The sequence below is a fragment of the Taeniopygia guttata genome, chromosome 2 (assembly GCF_048771995.1).
Source record: "Taeniopygia guttata chromosome 2, bTaeGut7.mat, whole genome shotgun sequence".
NCBI classification, from domain to species: domain Eukaryota; kingdom Metazoa; phylum Chordata; class Aves; order Passeriformes; family Estrildidae; genus Taeniopygia; species Taeniopygia guttata.
Genome location: NC_133026.1, coordinates 76,718,521 through 76,740,390, shown reverse-complemented (window position 1 = coordinate 76,740,390; position 21,870 = coordinate 76,718,521). Strand labels below are relative to the sequence as shown.

General features: G+C 40.5%; 1 protein-coding gene across 4 annotated transcripts in view; it reads right to left on the bottom strand.

The window, feature by feature from the left end:
- The window catches only part of MYO10 (myosin X), a 162,814-nt gene that overhangs the window by 32,799 nt on the left and 108,145 nt on the right, over window positions 1–21,870 (bottom strand). For all 4 annotated transcript variants that reach the window (XM_030267071.4, XM_072924275.1, XM_072924277.1 and 1 more), the window contains 2 exons: window positions 20,330–20,438; window positions 17,498–17,578 (listed from right to left, as the gene is read on the bottom strand). In XM_030267071.4, coding sequence (XP_030122931.2) covers window positions 17,498–17,578; window positions 20,330–20,438 — 190 coding nt within the window. The remainder of the gene's footprint in view (window positions 1–17,497; window positions 17,579–20,329; window positions 20,439–21,870) is intronic.

The following is a 21,870-nucleotide window of genomic DNA, read 5'->3' as shown; positions in this document are numbered from 1 at the left end:
ATTTGCCCCAGACAGACCAAAGCCAAGACTTTAGCATGACCTGGAGTCTCAACTGGTGAGATTTTGGTTCCTTAAGCTGCTAAATGCTTGCTCTGATCTACAGTGAGTCTCCCAAAGGGCAAAGCTTCTGCCTGAAATCACAATTAGAAGCAGCCATTAGGACAGACATTTAACATCTATGCATAATTTTAATAATAAAATAGTTATTCAGATTACAGTTTGACTGAGCTTAACGAAAAAAGCTTTTCTTCCCCTTTCCTTGGATAATACCTTCAGTGAAGACCCCAAGGTCTGAATAACACAGAGAACACAACATTTTTTCATTCTGTGCATCATTTGCACAGAAATCAATCATCTGCTGAAACACTGAGCATATCTAACTTCACACTTTAGAAATCCTTCTTCCTCCCTGAACTTCTGGCTGCCTCACCAGAGTACAGGCACAATAATGACAAATTACAGCACCCTCACAGATTTTAGGTAGGCAGGAGGGAGTTAACAAAGAGACTGGAAAGAGGGATAAGGGTGAGAGGAGAGAAGGAAAAAAATCCCACTCCCTTTTTTCTGGATTTCTCTGTAAGAACTTGAATAGAACTATGTCACCTTTCTACTGTGTCTTTAAAATGTTGATTTTCCAGCTTCGAAAAATCTTCCATGGAAGATACATGCAAAGAAAGAAAAGATGAAACAGATAAGATGTAAAAAACTAATTTTCTAAATTTAAACATTAGTAACCTTTTTTTTTCCAATGTCTTTCTTTAAATCTGCTCTTTCACTCCTAAAATGAAATCCTGGAAGTTTTACTCTGGAGAAAACCCCAGAAATTAAGAAAAGGCCAGTCTTTCTCTGCTTTATAGGGGTTTTGGAACTAGTTTTCACATACAAATGTGTATATTTTGTCAGAAATAGCAAGACTTACTAAGCTAGATGTTTCTGAAATGATAGTCAGGGTCTCCTGATTTCAGTCAGCAGCTCCATGAGTCAAAACAAATGTCAAGCTTTCCTCATGGACAAATTTGAAAAATGTGACTAATTTAATTTCTAATATTTATAATCTGAACTGATATGAAGAATTCTACATGCCAATGGCTTGCCTTTTTTAAACCAAATTACGTTCAGTGATTCTTATCCGAATGTACTGCTTGGCAGCCTTTACTGGTGTCAAAGATTGAAGCCAGTAATCTGAAAGAAGTGAAAGGGAAATGCCCTTGCCTGCAATAGGAAAATGCTCTAGGACACGAGGACAGGCAGGGATAAGGCCTGTCAAACCTGGAGACTGCAGCTGCACAGCTGTGTGTGTCATCCCCCTACCTCCAACAAATCATTTCACCCTCTGCTTTTCTGGCCATCATTTCTTCAGTCATTTGCACCATCAGCTTTGATGACAACAGTTTGTTTATTCAACAGATTTTCAACCTCAGAATTTATGTGCTTTCAGCACATAAAGTAAGGAGCATTAAAACCTGTGCATGTCCTGCCCAAGGACCTGGAGCATCTGACCCCACTCACTTAAAAGCCTATTTCCAAGGAAGAAACCCTCTATCTACATTTTCCTCTAGCATGCAGCCAGCTCTAACTGGAAGAGTTTGGGTTGAAACACAGATAAGTTTTTTGGAAAGCATTCCCTTACTGTCCCAGAGTACTTGTGTCCAGATAAACACCATAAAAATGTAGGACAATAAAACCAAAGAACATGCCACAGCTATTATTTATTTGGGGCTTCTACTGTATAGCACTGGCAAGTCAAGGAATATTTGAATAAACCTGAAATAACAGTAAGTGTTTCACATGTCCAAAGTTCTCCTGGCCTTTTTCCATACACACACCCCAAAAATCCATTAACACCCTTTAAAAATGACTAACACTGCTGGTGGTGTAACTTGCTAGAAAAAGAACATGGGTGTATTGCAACAATTCTGGTGCCTCAAAAAAGTTCCACTGCAAACTCCATGCCAGATTTCACTGCAAGCTCAGTAATTACATTCTGGCTCTTTTTACAGTCTCTACAGGTCTGAAGCTGAAAGCACTGCAATTATCAGCAGCAATCATTTACACCATTAGCTGATAATTTCAACTCCTACTACTGCATCTGACCTGCATCACTCATCTTGCAGCCCTGAGTATTTCAGATAAGAGACAGACTGCAAAATTAGCCACTCTCATGCCACCGGTTAGAGTTTCCTGTGCTAAAAATAGTACTGCATGGAAGGAACACTGTAATTTTAGAGGTCTTCTACTCTACCAAAACAGTCAAAGCAGGAGCCTCAATAAATGAATGTGAAAATGCTTTTGTATTTATATTCAGCCTGTCACCCAGCTTACTTTACAAGTAAGGGCATCCCAAGGACATTTTTAAGACTGCAACCTATTTAAGAGCTATGAGGCAGTGCATTGCTACACTGACTATTTGCTCTAGTGTTTAAAGATTTCAACTCATCAAGACAATGTTGAAAAACATCCATCCACAAAAGTGCTGTGGTTGTTTTTTAGGTCCTGCCCGACTATATTCAGCAAGAGAAGAGCTGGAAGTAGCTGCTTTGTTGGGGAAAAGATGCTCAAATGATTCTGACTGCCTTGCTGAGATTTCAGTGCTTTCATCAACAACAACAAAATCACAATTGCAGAGCTATTTAATATACTTTTTATTTGTCATTGTTCCTGTACACTTGCATTTCAATCTTTCTGTTTGGTTTGTATGGACTAAAACTACTCCTGAGTAAATATACAATATCCTCTTTGCAAACCTTCCTTTTTAAAGGGATCCGTAATTTCTTCTAAAGGAAGCCAGGATTTGCTACCTCTCTCACATGGGCCCAGAGGAATGCTAGCTACTCAGAATGACTTATTTCTTACACCCTGGTTTCATGGAATTTCATTGAATAGGAATGGATTGTTAAGGGCAAAAGCTTAAATGCCCGAGATACCAAAGTTTTCTAAGGGCATATTTAGAGCTCAGTAAGTAATTGCCTAAACTTTCAGCTGAAGTGAACCCTTCTTATTTGAATACATTATTTAGGGCCTCCATTGAAATGCACAGCAAGTCCCAAGGCTGTTTGTCCCAGAACTGCAGGACTATCCATGTGAGACAGGCAATTAAAAGCATTTGGGAAACAGGGATTTAAGGTTTGAAGCCTTGCTGGCAGGGTCTCAGCACAATGACAGAAGGTGTGACTCACAGCACAGACCCCAGCTGGAACTTTTCATGGACCCTCCTTTCCACCTGTGTGTAATCTGCTGCCATTTAATCTGAAGTCGTCTTTACTAAAGCCTTTAGTCCCTGCAGACTAAACCCCAATCTGGCCTCATTCTCCTCACATTGTGAGTAAATCAGCAGGCTTCTGAAGAAAATTAATCAGGCTGCCTGAGCCCCAGACCTAACATGAAGAAACATGCTGTGAGGTACTAGCTGCAGGGAGAGCTATCCTTCCTTACCAACCCTATGTCAAAACAACCAACACCAAAATCTCCATTGTTCATTATGGGTTAAGAAGATTTGTGCACGCACTGCTCCACATCTGCTGAGGCTGCACACAGACTAGCTGCAGGGAGAAACCCTGACCCTCCATGTCATCTAATAACTTATACAGACTGAGACCTCACCCTTTTCTTTTGGTTGTGTTTTTTTTTTTTTGGGTTTTTTTTTTTGTTTTTTTTGTTTTAATTTTTCCACTGTACTATCGCTCCTCCACGACAGACTTTTTATCAATAGCTTACAAGACGTTTTTTGTTATTTGACAATTTACTGGCAGGCTGGGCACATAAATACATTACTAAATGCTTAAAAGCAGTAAAACATGTTTTACCATGGTCCCTCTAACAGGATTTCTTCCGATAATAGTACTTGGTATCAAGCATTTATTCCTAGAAGATATAAAGTGTCATCAGAGAATAGAAAACTAAGATGGAAATACTTGAGAGAACATGTTTAAGATGAATTTCCTCTTGCACAGCCAAAGCCTAACATGACTGTAAAATCTTGTAGCAATCTGTGTAAGAACCTGTGCATAATCCTATGCATTTCTAGTACCTGGTGCACTGTTACTACAAGTAATCTCACCTTTGAAACCCTCCAAGAAGCCTGTTCTCACTGATATGCTAACACAGGATCACTTCAGCAGTACATACTCAAATGGTATTGCAAATAACTTTGATCCACATTGTCATAATTTTCTTTGCTCTCCCTGGTGACACAAAACTGAGCAACCTCTTTTCAGACTACAGCTGCTTTCAAGGGAAGAGAGGAGATAGAGTTATTGCCTCCTTTACTGCAGGTTAAGTGAAAAGGCTGAGGTGGAAGAGCATCACTTCCAGCTCATGGGTGGAGGGCCCTAACATTGCATTCCACAGAGCGACAAGGGACATCAACTCCTAGAGCACAAGAAGAATAGAAGAGGATTCTGAATCCAAATCTGTCTTTATTCCCATCTTCAGTTTTGGGCACACACTTTTAGGATCCCACGCCCAAATGTCATTTACTCTTGATATTCTTCTATTTAGATGCATTGCTTTAAAGAGAATACTTAAAATTCGCTTCAATTTCGGAAGTCAGTTCAGTGATTTGTGAGCAAACCTGTGCTGCTCAGCTGTGTGACACAACAATCATGAATCACACCTCTGCAAACGAGAAGATTTAGAATAACAGAAGTGTCGGTTGGCTTTAGTTGATTTAAATGTGGAGTGTTCCTGCTTGTTGCAAGGCCCCAAAGGCCTGCAACTTCATAGCTAAAAAAATTAAAATCAAATTCAAGAAACATTAAAAAGTCAGCACTTGATCACACTCCCTTTTCAATACAGAGGCCACTAGCAGTTTCTGCAATACATTTTGCCCCTGCACACAGTTCATTCTTTCCATGTAAGACGCCTACAAAGCAAATGGCTGACGTAATGATCAAACCTGCTGCTCTGTGCCTTCTCAAGCAAGGAAATGTTTCAGAGCCATTCCTCTGCCGAGAAAAAGTATGTGGTTTTAAAAAATTTTCTTGTAAGCAACCCTTTCTCCTCTCCTTCCTGTACCGAGCCTGTTGTTCAAAAGCCATAATGGGAAATCAGCCAGGCTTAAATCACAGCCAATATCTGCTATGTGCAAATGAGGAACGCCACGAAATATTCAACCGAGCAGCTTTGTGTTGCTAGGACACCCGAGGTCGGGCAGCACTGAAAGGGCAGATTATTCCCACCCCAGCACAGGGCTCCATTCACAGCTGCCTCTGGGCTTTGCTACCCAGCCCTACCGGAGCATCCCTGCCTCCCAACTCCCTGCGCTGGCCCTTGCCACAGTGCCCAGCACACAAGCCCCTCTGCACCAAAAGTGCCCCAGTGGGCTGCACTTGGCTCTGGCTGATTTGGATCATTTCCAAAGGCTCTCTTCAACTTGAGGGAGCCCAGGGTAGCAGGGTGGTGTTCCATAGCGGGGATCTAGCAGACTTGCAGTGTGTGGTCTGGAGATCTGCTTTAAGTATCAGGGACCCTGTAACACGGCATTTAAGAGCATTTTTAAGTCTAGAGAGGGGAAATTCAAGTTTACAGATGTGATGGAGATCCCTGTGACCAGCACAGATGTCTACCTAGCTGAGAGCAAGAACGGTGTGATGGTCCACATGAATGGCCCAGCTCAATCCCATGTAATTGGTGTGTTAATTACTACTGCATCTTATATCTCAGTACATCTCAGAAAGTATCAGTCTAATTTTGGCATTTTTCTTAGAATTTGGTCCCCTGAGCTGCTGTTCTCGTATTCCTATACATTTTTACATTATATACTCAGGACTTGCTTTGCAGATCTGCAACTGACTAGACCAGAGACAAGACCAGTGAAATGTGTGTATCTGTGTGTTTGCAGGGCAGGGACAGAAAAAGAAGGGAGTTGTTCGTTATTGCGTACATTAATTTCACAGAAAAAGGCAATAAATATGTTCTCCTTGGACAGTTTTGTTATGACACAACAGTCCTAGCCCATCCTCCCACTGAGAGTTGGAGAGTCTCCTCCTTCAGTTCTTTAATGTTTCTGAGAACTGCATCAAAATAGCTATTTCTGGTAATTCTGAAATTTCCAGTGTAAGTCAAAGACAAGCCCCTTTACTGATTTCTTCATACTTTATATAAACATGAGATGGAGCAGCTGTGGATCACAGCTCTCTGTGCTGCCACAGAGGCCACACATAGGTTAGTCAACATCACCTTGGGCCAGAACAGCAGGAACCTCCACTGTCTTTTGCATTGACACTAATTGCATTCAGTAGAGAAAAAAAATCCCACCACTGTCACATCACAGCAACAGGTTCTGCATTGACAAACATTAATATGACTTTTTTGTTCCAATTCCTATACAACTGTGAAGTAAGAGTTAACTGTAGAGTAAATTCACTTTGCTTTATTAGCATGGTGCAGGTTTATCCAAAATGAGTAGCAATAAACCCCCTTAACATCAATATGGTAATCAAAGTAACTATTAACTGATTTATCTACACATCCATATCTAAAGAGTGAGAGAAAGAATGAATTACAATAAATGGTAACAGTACATCAGGATCTAACTAATTTACCATTCAACTGTCTTCTGAGTGACTTGATTGTGATGCCACTGCTCATCTCCTCCAAGCCTTGAGAATTCACAGCCATGGATGCTGGTCAACAGCACTTTGTTTCAGTAAGCTCCATCTTCACTTAGTTATATGAACCACACATTTGGTTGACTCTATCAATTTTTAAGATGATATTGTGGAGAAAACTCCTGCCCTTACTTATGGCCTTATAATCTGCTGTGTCATATTCAAATAAGAATATGCCTCTTCTTGTCCTAGAAGTGGATTTTTTTTACTATCCCTCTTCCATATTTTCTGATAATGGTGAAAACAGTGTTAAGACTGTGAGTGGTTAAGTGCATTTTCACTGCTGTTTTACCAGCATTCTTTCCCGGGGAACTCGCCAGCTGCATGGAACACACACGACTGGAAGCAATGGATGTAACAAGTCTTGTCTTCTCTGCGCAGATGATTGTGACTTTATGCTGGGCATGCACTGTAAGGGAGGTGCACAAATGTCTCTCCCCTTCACAGCTGTGTGACAAGAGATATTGTGGCTCCAAGTGCTCTGTTACATGCTGGCCAAAGCAGCATCAAACCAGTAATAACTTAAGCAAAGCTTTTACATGTGTGCTTGGAGCTCATTGAGGCCAATGAGATGTACATGTCTTGTAAGAACCAAGCTGATTTGAGATGCGCCATGTTGTGCATGCCAGGGGTCACAAGGAAATGCAATTTTAGGTGGCTGAACAGCCATTTCTCCCCTGAGAAATTCCTAGGCTGGCTTAAGTATACAACCCAACATAACCCTTAATGTTTGACTCAGAAGGGAACACTTGAGATAAAATCAGCTTTCCTAAAAGCAATTTTGTTTGACATGTGAATTATATGCCCACATTAAAAACTTCCTTGAAGCTAATTTAAGTGTTGCACCACTTCTAACAAAAATCATAATTTCTCCCTTTGAAATACTACTTTTAATTGATGAGGCTGGTCACTGTTTCTTTTTGGCTAAGTATGAAGCATGCACAAATGATGTGTTTGGCGAGCTGCAGATGGACATACTCATCATCATGCTGAAACTGGGGCAGCCATTTGTTTGAGAAAGCCAGTGTCACAGATGATCTGGCATTTATCTGGCTTTCTGAAAGTGGAAGTCTTCTCTCAACCCATCTACATTATCTCTGCTTCACTAATAAAGGTTTGGAGACCCCTCTGAAGCACCTACTTGCCACATACTTAGGAGATTTCTAGATCTACTAAGAGTGAGCTTCAAAAATGCCATGATTGATTACATCATGTAAACAGTGGAAATAGAACATAGCACTATGAGTTTGGTGACAAACTTGCCTTCTCTACACTAGATATTATATAATACTCATGGGTGTGTGCCACAATCCAAGGTGCCTGCCAAAACAAAAACTTGCCAGTGTCCCAAATTATTTACATGGTGCAACGGGCTTCTTGGCAACCAGCAACTTCACAGACCTGAACTGTGTGCACTTGCGTGGTGCTTGGGAGGAAGCAACAAAACAAATACTGCCCACAAAGTCTGAGGAATTGTGCTGCTATCACCTCCCCAGCAAATCTCCTGTAAGCAGCACCAGCTGCCCAGCTCCTTGTTTCCTAAAGGGGGAATACACATTAGGAATGTGGAGAGGAGACAAACCAATGAGAGCAACCTCAAACCTCATAATTCATCAGCCAAAAACTTCCTGTAGGTTAGACTGACCACCCTTCCAGCTCTGATGATGTCCTCGAACACAGGCTTTACAGCTACTACATTCCGCTTCATAAGACTGAAACCACAACCTGACTGCTATGGACAGTGATAGGAATGGACCTGCCTTGCTACTGAAGTTTATAAACTGCCTAAACCTACCAGAAACAGTAAATTCTTAGTGTAAAACAACAAAGACAAAACACTTTGATGTGCTTTAAGTAAGCATTTTGTGTTTAATATGTCATCTGATGAGAGGGCACCAGATGTTCTGAAGTGTACTTAGTCCTTACAAATGGGTCACAGTGATGCTCCCCCCCAAGTCTTTGCTGCATCCTGTTAAGAATAAATTAAGAAAACTCATATACATGCATGTATATAAACAGATAGACACAGTCAAAGAGACAGAGGTTTGTTTAGTAACTGATCCAAATTCTACTCTTAAACAACATTAATTTCTGCTCTTCACACAGATTTTGTGTTTTGAGGGTAGCTTTGACAAAGATCTGTCAATAGCTGTGACAGCACTCTACCTTTCAGTAATCTGATATTTATGTTATAACCTCTGTTGTTAAGCTTTCATTTAGGCAACAGGTTGTAAATACATTTTTTTTAATAAGCCAACAAATGAGAAACAAAATAAATTTTATCTTTTTTGAAACGAAGCAGATTTAACAACAGAAATACTGGATACAGATCATCAATGTGCATACAACAAAACCAGCTGCATTTTGACGTACCACTTCTGCTACCACTTGGGGTTTAAAAGGACATATTTTAACATCAGTGAAAGAAGAACAACTACAAGTTATGGCAACACTGTTTCCTGGTCCCATAGGCACTTTATCAGATCGTGTACCCTCCATCTAGATTTGCAAGGCAAATCTAGAGCTGCACTTCTTGAGACCAGAATAAAACTCCCATAGACTTCAATGTTGCAGGATCAAACCCATTCCCTTCATAACAGGTTCTCTCAAGCAATTTTATCCTAATTTTCTACCCTGTGGCTGAATTCTAATGTTTGAAGAGACAAGCACTTTAAGTGGGAAAGCAAGGCACAAAGTGCAGATTCTAGAAGCAAAGGCAATCAGTGGTGAACAGCATTATTTTACCTGTTGTGTTAGAGGGCTAGTTCATTGGGGGCAGAAGGCACAGTTAACACAGCAAAGAAGGTCATCTGCACACACAGCTCTACTTCTCTTGACTTTTTCCCAGCTCTGCAAACAATCACCCCTTTAACTTTCAAACAAAGTGTGATTTATTAAAGCAGACTGCTTGGCAGCAAAGCTCTTCTGCAGTTCTAAAATATGATTAGACCAGTAAAGTTAGTTCTTTTTTTATAAACTTGATTCTGCATGCATTTACCCTCTTTAAAAGAAAATACAAGTGCAAAAACATTTCCAGTACAACTTGCTCAGACAAACTCCAGGTACTTTCTATACTTTTTCTACAAGTCCACTGCAGCTTCAAGTACACAAAATTAAAATAATTTAAAAACCTGCATGAATTAAACTCCTTACCTTACAAGACGTTTTCCCTCTTCAGCGTTCATCCATTGTGAAAAACCGAATCTTTAGTAGTTTGGTTTTTTTTTTTTTTTGCAGCTATGCACACACACAGACACACACAGACCAGAGCTTTCTTGCTTTCTTCAGCTCTGGTATTTCAAGTCTTTCATGTGATAGCTTGGCTGTACTTGCTTAATTCATTCCTGCTGCTACTCAAAGGAAGTCAAGCCTAGCGAGGGCTGGCTCTACAGCAATCACTGAAGATATTCCTGACTAACAGGACATGAGGACTAATCTCACCTTATAAGCAGCAAGAATGTAAATATATTTCACAGCCAACAAATTCCTAAACATTAAGAGATAAAATGCACAAAATGCCCTATGACACAGCTTAGCAAGGAAGAGATCTGTAAACTTTAAAGTATTTGCTAAAGAACAATGCTCTGTACCCCAGTAATGCTTTTGGAGCTTTAGAGATATCTATTTATCATGGACTGTGCATGTTCCCTTGGAGCAGTTACCATGAGAACACAGCAAACAGGATTTGAATGTAAATTGCCATGTAGAGATGGGGGGATTTTTTTTTTTTTTTTTGTAGTAGCAGTTAAAGAATAAAACTTCCAGAGCTTGATGAAGTACACAGTTTTTCAATGCATACATTTGCATGACAATTTTTGCAATTCAAATGCTTGGTAGAGTGCACAAGAAGGAAGAAAAGCCAAGTTCTTTGCTGGTATTTATAAAAAGCAAATACTTCAGACTTGGGATCAGTAGTTGCAGTTCCTCAATTGCCTATCTATGCCACATAGCCACATATAAAGGAATTCATAAGCCACAAAAAAAAAATCCATCAGGTGGCACAACATGCAAGAATTATTGTAGTGCCTGAAGACAGCTGTAGGCAGTAAGATCCTCTGCTGCTGGTAGATCAATTGCTGAAGCAGTCAAAGTCTTTCTCACTCTTAGATATTACACTGAACTGCACAGCAAACATTGCACATTAAAAATATTCCATCCCCGGGCATTTGATTTTTCCACAGAATTGTTCTGATACTTTGGCAGCAATGAATTGTTCCTCATGTGTCCCTCCATCCTGCTTACATACTGCCACAGTTACTATCCAAGATCCAGAAATTGCTCCTACCACTTGTGGACAGAGTCCTACCAAATGGTACGTTGCAAAACATGCAAAACTCTTGTTGGCCTGCTCTGCCTAGAGTTGAATGCAACCTTTACAGCAGAGTGTCTGCTGCCTCGCCTGCAGCATCCCATCTCAGCTCTCTGTCCCTAGCCTTAAACAGCTCAATTTTAAACCCCTTTACCATGGTCACTGAAAGACAAACCCTAATACACTTAGCAAAGGAATGCCCTGTCAGCCCTGCTTAGCAAACAACAAACCTTGATGAAGAAGAAGAACATGCCTTGTCTGGGTGACTGCCCGGAGAGTGGAATGACCTACTTCAGCCCGGCAAGCGGGGATACTCTGAGATGGGGACAAAGGGACAACCTAGTGGCTCTCAGGCAGCATAACCAAGAGGCTGCACCACTGCACCACAGCAGTGATGGGGGTAATCTTTCAGAGAGGGCACTGAAGCATGGCTTACATATAGCACAAAACACCTTGTTCTTTCAGACAAGGATTCAGATTCACACATAACATTACTGCCAGCACCCTGTGAGCAGGAGCAATTGCTTTCCTCACCCACTCTCCTTACCACTTTTACCTAAGGAATGAGTCCTCGAGTACCTGACCTAATTACTCAAGTGATGTGTCAGAAAATGATGCAGCAGGGACATACTCTACAGGTCTTGATTTGAAGCTATGTAATTCTGCAAAACCCAAGGCGACAAGGTCCAGGTAGCTGAATTAAGTGGCGTTGGCCAGGCACAACACCACACCTTCTGATTGCGCTTTCCTGGTTATGAATAATAAAGCCTTCTTAACTAGTTAAAGGGTAAGGAGGATAAATTGTTTGCAACTGTTGACCTGCGAGATCAGGCCAACATGCTGTGTTTTTGGGAAACAGCTGTTTTTTTCTCAAATGATGAGTTTGAGCAGCAGCTCCCTGAGTCTGACCCAAGCTGCCCAAGCAAGAGCAATCTGTTCTCACAGCCTGTGGCTCTGCTGCCTCCAGAAGCAATGATAGCAGCAATTGGCAGCCAGAAAGCTTTCTTAAACCAAGTACTTATTTAGAACAACTGAGATTAAAGAGAGATTTTTAAAAAAGGCAATAAGGATCTCTTAATATATGAGCTGCTTATACAGCTGTAAATGAATAGTGCTAGACTTTAACTTTCTACAGACAGCCAGACACACATCCAGCAGCTCCACCTGGGCTATATTATCTATTTTCTCTACTTTCAAAGTTTGACAGAATAACTATTAACATGATCAGACTATCTACTACCTTTCCCTTATGAACAACAAGTCAAATTTACCCTGTGATCTGCTAGCTCCCAGTACCAGACACCACTGCAGCTCTGCTGCAGAGATACTCCAGGGCTTGGCAACTGACTAAACCATAGAGACACCTCCATTTAGGGCCTAACACTTTTTAGCTTTTAACTGCTGGGCTCTGCATATTCAAAAACCCACAAAGGTATCTGCTCCTCTCTAAGGAGACCCAGAATCTGATGAATTTTACTGTATAAAGCAAATGCTTGATATATAACTCCAATAGGGTGGCCATAGAAGTTTGGAACTAGACGACCTTATTAAGGGCAATTTTTTTTAAAAAGGACTTCTGAAAGTAGAGTTATCCAGATGCTTAGCAATACTGTGCTTCAGGTACAGTAGAATACCCTTGAATCTTTCAAGGTTATGTGTCAGTGCTCTTCCAACACAGTACCATTAGACTTGCACTCTTCTCATCCACATTTGTGCAAAAAAAAAAAAAAAAATCTCCCTAGAAGGCGAACTCAGTAATTCATACTGAGTCTCAATATGACAATACTGCAATTCCAGCTTGACAACCACATCACCTACTGCCTTCCCTGCACTTGTTTCTGCTCCACACCCTGGACACAATCACTCTTGCAGATGGGGTCAAGCTCTGCTATCACTGTTCCTTTGTACTGCATTCCTGAGCTGTACTTCTACCTGGTGTTTAGGCTGGTATCATGCTAAACTTACATTTGTAATGATTCAGAGCTATTTTAAGAACACAACTTTAATTCAGGCACCAAGAAAAATAGGTTTGTATCTTATTTCATATTAGAGGACAAACTGCTTGCTATTCCAGGGTGTCTCATGGTCACTAATGACCTATGCCTCAAAGTACACTGCAGCTGCCAATAGCCATACCTTGATCCCTTCAAATGGCTCTGTCCCCAGAAGCGATGTTAACAATCATATTGGCATGATACTAATTTTCCCAGAATGAATATGGAGCATGATAGGACTCTAGGAGCAGTAAACTTCATAGAATTTATTACAGACTTTTTTCTACCATCTTCCTTTGAACTGCTAAGGTATTACCACTTTCATTTTTCCTGTTGCTCCCTGTAGCCCCTATCCTGCAGTAGCTTTACAATAGTTTAATTTTGTCTCACTTTTTTACCAAACCTAATTAAACTTTAAGATTTAAAAAAAAGTAATGTAAAAACCCGAAGAGAAACAGAATTGTTCCTTTAGAGATCACAAGGTCTGAGACAAGGCAGCTTTTATCTTGACAGTGACAGGGTCATCATTACAACAGAGGAATGAGACAGACATCAAATGACCAGACAGATGTGAGTGGGGACCCTGGAATCCTGTTGCCTGGTGTCATTCATATAAGTTTCCTATAAAAACAATTTAAAAAGTCAAATTTTTGTCTACATCAAATACTTTACGTGAACTATAATTAAGCCACAATTTTGTCTATCAGGACCAAACTGGCTTTAGATCTGTAATCAAAGACACGTGCATGCACCTATTTATGTGCAGGAGAGAATGGCCATATCTGAATCTCTTGAAGTCTTGAGAATGGGGGATTATAAAACCAAGCCGTAATAACTGAGGTTTTGAGAGACCAGAACAGCTGAGGCCCTGCAGATGCTGGAGGTGGGGCCACTCACTATGATTATACCAGTATTGTGCCACTGGAGATTATGCCAATGTATTTTCAAGAAATAGCCTAAATGGAAACAGGAACCTGAGAAAGCACTTGAGCCAAGCTGCCGAAGGCTGGCTGCTTCTGGGCAACAGGAAAACTTCTGCCCCTGAAACAGCTTGAATAGGACGTTTAGATCTTAAATTTACTCAGATCTGTCTTCTGAATAGCACCAAAGCTTAGCAACTTTATTAATAGCAGCAAGCTGGAAGAACATTCAGCTGATGATTTTAGCAATAGCTGCAGCTTCTTTTAAAAAGACAGTATTTTTTTTGTTGTAGGTTTGGTTTTGGTTTTGGGTTTTTTTTTTGGTGGTGTTTGTTTTTTAATTTAAGGTACACAAAGAAAAGAAGACAGAGATCAGAAAAGGGAAGGTTGCAGGGAGGAATCAATATCAAATAAAACAGGAGACAGAAAAAACCCGATGAAACCAAGAAACAGAGAAAGATGTGCTAAAGTTCAAAGGGATGAAATGATACACAGTTCTGCCAGCTGCAGCAAAGATAAGGGGAGCAGAGGAGAAAGACACTTCACTAGCAGAAAACACTCATTAAGCATACCAAGTGGAAAAACTTCCATGTTATGGATAGTTCAGAACAGATTGGAAATTGTGAAAACAGATACCCTGATTGTTCTGGGGTCTCCCAAAGATTAATGGGTCCTCTGTCCTGTCTGAGGCCTGCCTGCCGAAATGTCTTGTGACAAAAGGTCACACTCCATTCGCTCCCTTTAGGAAATTGCACTAATGAGTGTAGAACCTGCTTTCATATGTAAATGTTCAGTGGTTTACTGCTTAAGCTGAATTGTTTTTGCTTGCCACTGCAACATATTTAGAAACTGAACTTTAGAAAAATTAAAACAATGAAATAATTACTGTAAATTATCACATCTGCTACCAACATGAATATGCTTCAATATCTAGAACAGCAGAGAAAGTATCTTGCTATACATTCTGCTTTTCAAAGGCTTGAATTTGACTTCTACTTGCTTAACTTCATTCACCTACAGAATTCAAACATACTTTTTGAGTTCCCCCAACTCCTCCCCTCCAGTTACAAAGGATGTTTACCAACAGGTGTATCCCCTATTTGTATCCAATCCAGAGAGGAACAAGTAGATGGAAAGGCTTTGCTCCCAATAACACAACTTCAGCTCTCTCCTTGACAAATCTCTCTCCTCCAGCTCTCCTTTAATGCTGTGGATTTCAAAAAAGCAGTAAAACACCTCTTTCTTCCACATACTTAGGTAGTTGGCAGGCACTGTTAAGTATCTTCCGAGTGACATTTATCATTCCATATCACCATGACTGCAAATGGAAAACACTGAGGAAAATGCTCAGTGAAGACCTTTGCATTCTTTTGATCCAAGTTTACTCCACTTCAGTAGCTCATCCAAATCTTTCAAGCAGTTTGTTTTTTTCTAACCAGCCCTGCAGAGTGAGTCATGTATATGGTGATCCCTGGTAGTACATGCAAAGCTCCTGTGTCTCTGAGCCATGCTGGTTCACAGCAAACTGAGTCACCTTATTTTCTTTTGTCTAATTGGAAAGAAGTGACATGTTGCATGAGAGGATAAACTGCAAACCGCTCAATGGGACGTGCACCTAGAGAAAGATACAAAGCAGCCAAAACACCGGTTTTGTGCTTGCTCCAATACCTCCACTGCTGCAGAAGGAGAGACACGACTGATGTCACGAGGTCAGCACTAAAAATTACTGCGTCTGTTCAGTGGGGAGTGGGAGATAGAGAGCAGCATACAGCAGGCAAAAATTCCAACAGTGAGTCCCAAAGGTGCATTTTGGTAACACTTCCCTGAATGAAGAATGCCATTGACAAGCATTATATACGGCTTTCCTTCTCATTTTCAGTCAAGTCTTCTACTGAGTCAGCTACTAAAGGGAAGCCCTGGGACACTTGACTCTTGTTCTTTTAACAGTATTTCTTATTTAGTAAAGTCATTAATTCAAGTTAAATTTGCAATCAAATAAAGGCAAATGGAAAACAAATACAACCACTTTTTGCATAAGATTTCAGTGAGATTTTACACATACATTGAAATGGATTGTCTACAGAAATTTTGCAATCTGTTCCTGCATGCACTCCTGGAGTTCGAGGTGGTCCCCAAAGACTGTCTCAAGCTTCTTCTCCTTGCACAGCTGCTAATTCTGTAAGAACTGTGTTTTAGTGGTAGTAAAATATATGTGCAGATACAGTAACACACGCCAAAACTGTCAGAGATGAAGCATTTTAGTAGGAAAAGACTGGAAGAACAAGGAACATAGGAATAGGAACTCGGTGTTTTCCTTGCTACGGAAATGCAAGAAATGCCTGATCTTTGCATCAATCACAGCAAATCCTTGTACCTTTGCTACTGTGGAGATATGCCTTATTAGTCAGTTATAAAAGGACAGATAAGGAAAATCTGTGAGTTTGTTACCAAAATCCTTCCATTTAAGGGTCATGGGGCTTCCAGACAGAAACAGGAGCAGGGAGGCCAGCAAGCTTTTCAAAATTGCCTTTTGATTTTGCTAAACAAGCAAGCTCACAAATCCCAGCTACTTGCCAGGGCTCTGTCATCCATGTGGGTTCAGCCACCTGGGTGGCTTCATACCTCTGAGCACCAAACACCACAAGACACAGAAAGTTGTTTTTATTTGCTTCCAGGCTGCTTCCTCTTGCTAATGTGCCCAAAATCTGCATGTTATTTGGTACATCACAAATAGCAGAACAGGCAGCAAATGCAAACATGTTAAGTAAAGGATGCCCACTGTGGCCCTAAAACCTACAATGAAACCCATACATCTGTTTTGTTGGTATCCTGATTAACAAGGCAGCCCAGAAAAATGGAACACCTAAAAATGGATTTATAGTAAAGTCACCAATCTCTGAGTTGCCATGTGACAGCCATAAATCAGATTCACCAGCATCTCTGGCTGTTGTATTTTTGACAAAAGCAGACCATGCCTGAATAACCGTCTATTATGCCCAAAACAGATGCGAAAAATCCCAGGATACCAGAACCAGGCTAACAATATTAATTTCAATGACTACTGTACCACTACCACTTTATTTCTAGAGAGTCCTCCAACATATTTAGGCAAATCTTGACACTGCTTTTCATTATCTGTAACTCAAAAGACAAATTGATATCGTAAGCCTTAGTCTCCAAGCCTGTTTTAAGAACAAAAATCTGAAACAGAACAAAACATCCAGCACATACAATTCTAGGTATTTTCATAAATTGAAAGACCAAGAGTCTGACAACAGAGTAATTCACACCAATTTTTCTATACGCATCTGAATCACTGTCTCTAGTGACTTAAAACAAACTTTGCGATTTTGATATTTTCTCCCTAAAAAGGCTCTCACAGAGCTGTCACACAAGAAGTGCAGCCTTCTACCTTCTGTTTATAACCTTCCTTAGAGCCAGTCTTTTATCAGAGTTGTGAGCAATGACTATTAAAGAGGTGCATCGGCCATGTGCAAAAAAAAAAAAAAATTCAAAAGCCCTTCCCAGTGCCTTCCCCTTGAAAGCCTTCTACAAAATCAGTGAAGAATAGAACCCTCTGCTTCACACAATGGTAAATGACCAGGCAGGCAGCAAAAGTTTAGGCCTGAGATGCACAGAAAAGATGGATACCATTTAAAATCTTACCTTCTGCACATTGGGTTTGATGCACCGAACAAAGAAAGGGTTTGAAGAACTCAGTGTTGCCATTAAGGAATGAAGTGATTCCTGAAACACAGGCAGAGAGAAGACAGTAGTTCACAAGCTGGATTTTTGTACAAGCAACATAACCCCGGACAAGGGCTCCTGCAGCTCAGCACTGCAGACAGCATCTAACTGCAGCACCTAGTGGCGCACACCAGAAGTTACTACACTGTGGAAGCTCTCGCTTCCAAACAGATAGGGTCAATATATGTGTGTTCCTTCTTCCACTGGCTCTTCTGATCAAAACTGGCATCATCGTTTAACAATGAACAAGACTCGCAGATTGATACAAAGAAAGCTGTTCATAAGGAAACACAAAATTTTTGTTTCAGGCATCTTTCAAATGACTGCTTAAAACTTCAGATCCACATTCCCAAACAGCTAAACTTGAGCAAGTCAAAAGGAAGGATAAGGGGTCTATGGCAAAATCCACCAACTCAGATTTCCTCTTTTCATTTCAACCACACCAAACCCACTCATTTTCCATCTTCCCTGAAGACAGGAGGTTTTTTCCTAGCTTTAGAACTCTGAATGATCCAATGCACATTAGATTATCAGTTGTCTGAACCTCAGCCTGGAGATAAAAATCACAAAATCCCTCAGTCCTTTTATTATTATTACTTTAATTACACATCCACCCCTTTCCCACCTGAGCCATCATTCCATATCTTTTTCCAACTTGCCTCATTCTGTATCATTAAGTATGATGAACCTTTTTAAACTGAATTCTTCCATGTGTTTGCAGAGATACAAATGATTCTACAGGAGAGGAGCTCAGGCTCTGAAGAGCCCAGAAAGTTAGCAATGATAAAATTACACCCCTCAAAGGTGGCACTTTGTGCCAGGCAGCAGAGAGAACATAGAGAAGGCTGCCAATGAGGCAGAAAGTGCACATTTTAAAGGAGCAACACTGTGTGTCCTGCCATATGTCTTGGAGCAAAACTGTCAATGTCAGTCTATTATAACAAATTCTTGCTTTAATCTGCAGACCAAGCACTTACTTGGTGATTGAAATGCAGTGAAAAAGGCAGCAGGCAGAGTTATGGTTGTGCACACGCTGGTGCAGGGCAAAGTGAGGAAACAGCAAAATAACTGGGAATATGAATTGTATTCTTGGTTGCTTGCCTTTGTCAGCCTATGGACCAGGGAGTTGGGCAGCAAATATCAAACAGAACATACAAAGACAAAAATCTTTGTGTAAAGACAAATATTTACAGCTTTGAAAAATAAAGGTTTCATTCATATTAAACCTGTGTGAACATTACATCTGTGCACAATTGTCTCATCCCAGGCTCCCACTTGCAGATTGGAAAAGTTGGTCAGTCTAAACAAAAAGGATTCAAACTATTTTCACTTTCACCTGTAGTACAGCCAGATTCTCCACAGTGCTGCAAGCCTCTAAGTCACTGTCAGGTGATGAGCTAATCTGGAGCTTGCCCTGGTAATCAACAGGCTGAAACAGATGGTATCTAAACTCTGTTATTCTGTGTGCACCCCCAGGCCTGCATTAGGCAGGTCATCAAATGAAGAGAAGAGTCAACCAATTTATCATGAGAATAAAACTGTGAAGGCAAAGTTCTTATCTTCAGTTGAAGTAAGATGGACTAATCCCTGTAAGGCTTTAAAACATGTAAAAAATACCCAACCTAATTCTCTGGGGAAGGGTGAAGGTCAACATTGTGTAAAGCAGTCCAGCTGGTTAATAGTCAGTTACTGCAGCATTGGATAAGAGGCAATAATGTTTTGATTTCATGTTTTATCATCCTTATGTTTTCCAGGGTCCTTGACAGAGAACAGAAAGACTACTACACTTTGTTCTACCTCACAAAATGAGTGAAAAAATGTGGTCTGTAAGGCTAACATTTTAAAGGTCTACTTTGCACATATAGAAATAACCAAGTGGAAATAGTACCTCCAGCTATCCCAGAAAACCAGCAAATAACACCATCTCATGACATGAAATGGATACTTCTGAGATGAGTTATGGTAGCACAAAGCAAGCTGTCTCGAAAATACATCAGTACTTTTTAATAAAAGACATTGTGTGTGCCCCAGCATACACTCCTTGCTGTTCTGTCCAACACTTAGCAATATTCTATTAGGATAAAATCTGCCCTTAAGGGGTTTGAGTCTGCTCTTCTTTAAAAAAAGTGAATGAACTCTTTAAATGTATATTAATTCAAACAAAATGAAAGGCAACTAATCCAGACTTGTACTCATGCAATTTAGGAGATGTTTCATACCAATCTTTCCCTTTTAAATAATTTGCAGATTAGACTTTATGCTAGATTTCAATTTGGTGCCATTTTTGATGAGAGGCTATAAAGCCTCATAAAAAGGTGTTTAACAAAAATGCCTTCCAAACTTTAAGTTAAAGCAAGGCAACACCTTAATGAGGTACTTTTTCAGCATTTATTTTTCTCAGCATACAGGCACTGCTGTAAGGCTTTGTGGGATTTTGTGGCTGGATTTAAAGACAAATCAGGACAAGAGAAATCAACTTCATAGATGAGCTTTAAAAATAAGAACGAATAGGCAAGGGGAGAATGCAACAGGAGTTTTGTGGGGATGGTGTGATGGAAAGGTTAGTGTCTACTTGAAGCTAGTTAGGACAGTCAATCAAGGGCAGCAAGGCACGGCAAGGGCAATGTCACAGAAGACACAGCAGCGTTTTCATGCTCAAGTTTTGCCTTTCTCAATCTGTACATGTTCCTTATTGACCAGGGTCTTTCTGTCACTGATTAGCTACAGAGCAGAGACGACACATTAACTAACCTTGAACTGGAGACTGACAGTAGGCTTTCGGTGCTTGCTTCCACATTTAAGAGTGTCCTTATTGTTGCGACTTGAAACATGTTCAAACAGATCATAGATGAAATCAATACTGAAATGGAAAAGAAAAATAGTATTTCTAAAGTGTATCTTAACAGACTATGAGGTTCACCCCTGTAGAATGCAAAGAAAGCACTGTCTCCTAGCAAGAAGCTCCACCATCAAAAACATGCTCATTGATTTTCTCCACAATCTTTAATAAACACTAGATTTTGCCTTTGCAGAATATATCCAGGGGAGAAAAAACAAAACAAAGAAAAACCCAACAGAACAAGGAGGTTCTTTCTTCTCAATTCCAAACACCTCCTTAGGGCAATGAAGTGTGAAGTCTTAGAGGCTTTACTGCATTTCACTCAACCAAAACTGCAGCTGACTGCAACCAGAATTGTACCTGACAGACCAAAAAACAAGACTTCCAGCTTGGTTAGGGACATAACACAAAACAGCCATCCATGCAAGCCTCACTTTCAGATAACAGCTGTTTTCTACCCTATTGGCTGGATACTCTCCTCTTAGCATTTCTACAGCAACACAGACATTTTAATTCAAACTCCACACAGATTTTGGTGTAAAAGCAAAACCAGGCCCAGCCCAGTTTAACTCATTTAATATTTTTACCTAGATACTTAAGTTGATAGATGATATATCAGAAATGTCATAAATCCAGAACAAGCAACAGAGAGGGAATTGCTTATTAATAGCTTCCCTAGCACAGAAGGGCTTAAGGAATTTACAAACAAGCAACTTGTACAGCAAGGCAGGATGACTGGAGGGGATAGGGGAGGGTGCCCGATGAGTCAGCAACATTCAGGCTCAGCTCCCTCTTCTTCTGCCAATCCTCTGTGTGTCCTTAAGTCTCAACCAAACACCTACAGAAATGGATGTGGTACCACCACAGCTCACAGGGTACCACCATAAGGACCCTAAGACCTTACACAGCAGACTGACATGAGACATGCAGGTACCACAGGCATCCAAGCTCAGACTTTCAGTCAGATAAATCTTAATAGAAGTTCTCCCCTTAAAGCAACTGCTATATGGCAGTTTGCACTGTGGTAGTCTCCAGTGTTTAACCAATTAGGGAATGCCAGAAACGCAAACATGAAGTAAAAACCCACACATGCATGCTGCCTATGAGGCACTCAAACAGTTAAAAACCAGGACCACCTTCCAGCATCCTTGTTCGTTACAGAGCGGCACATTAGTTCTCTAGGAAGCCCCTGGACTGAACAGCAACAATAGTACAATGTAGGCAAACCAAACTTTGTGAGAACAAATTACAGTCAGACCTGCTTACAGGCAACTCTGATATGCTCATTTCTGTGATATGATATGCTCATCTCTATTTCATTCTGTGCTCTTTTCAGGTCTATCAAGGCCTGCTGGTATGCAACATCTAATGTACTCAAACCCCAGAAGAATTAGGTGTTTAATCCTGCCAGAATTAGTTGATACAACGCCCTTTAGCGTATGTCCTTAAAAAA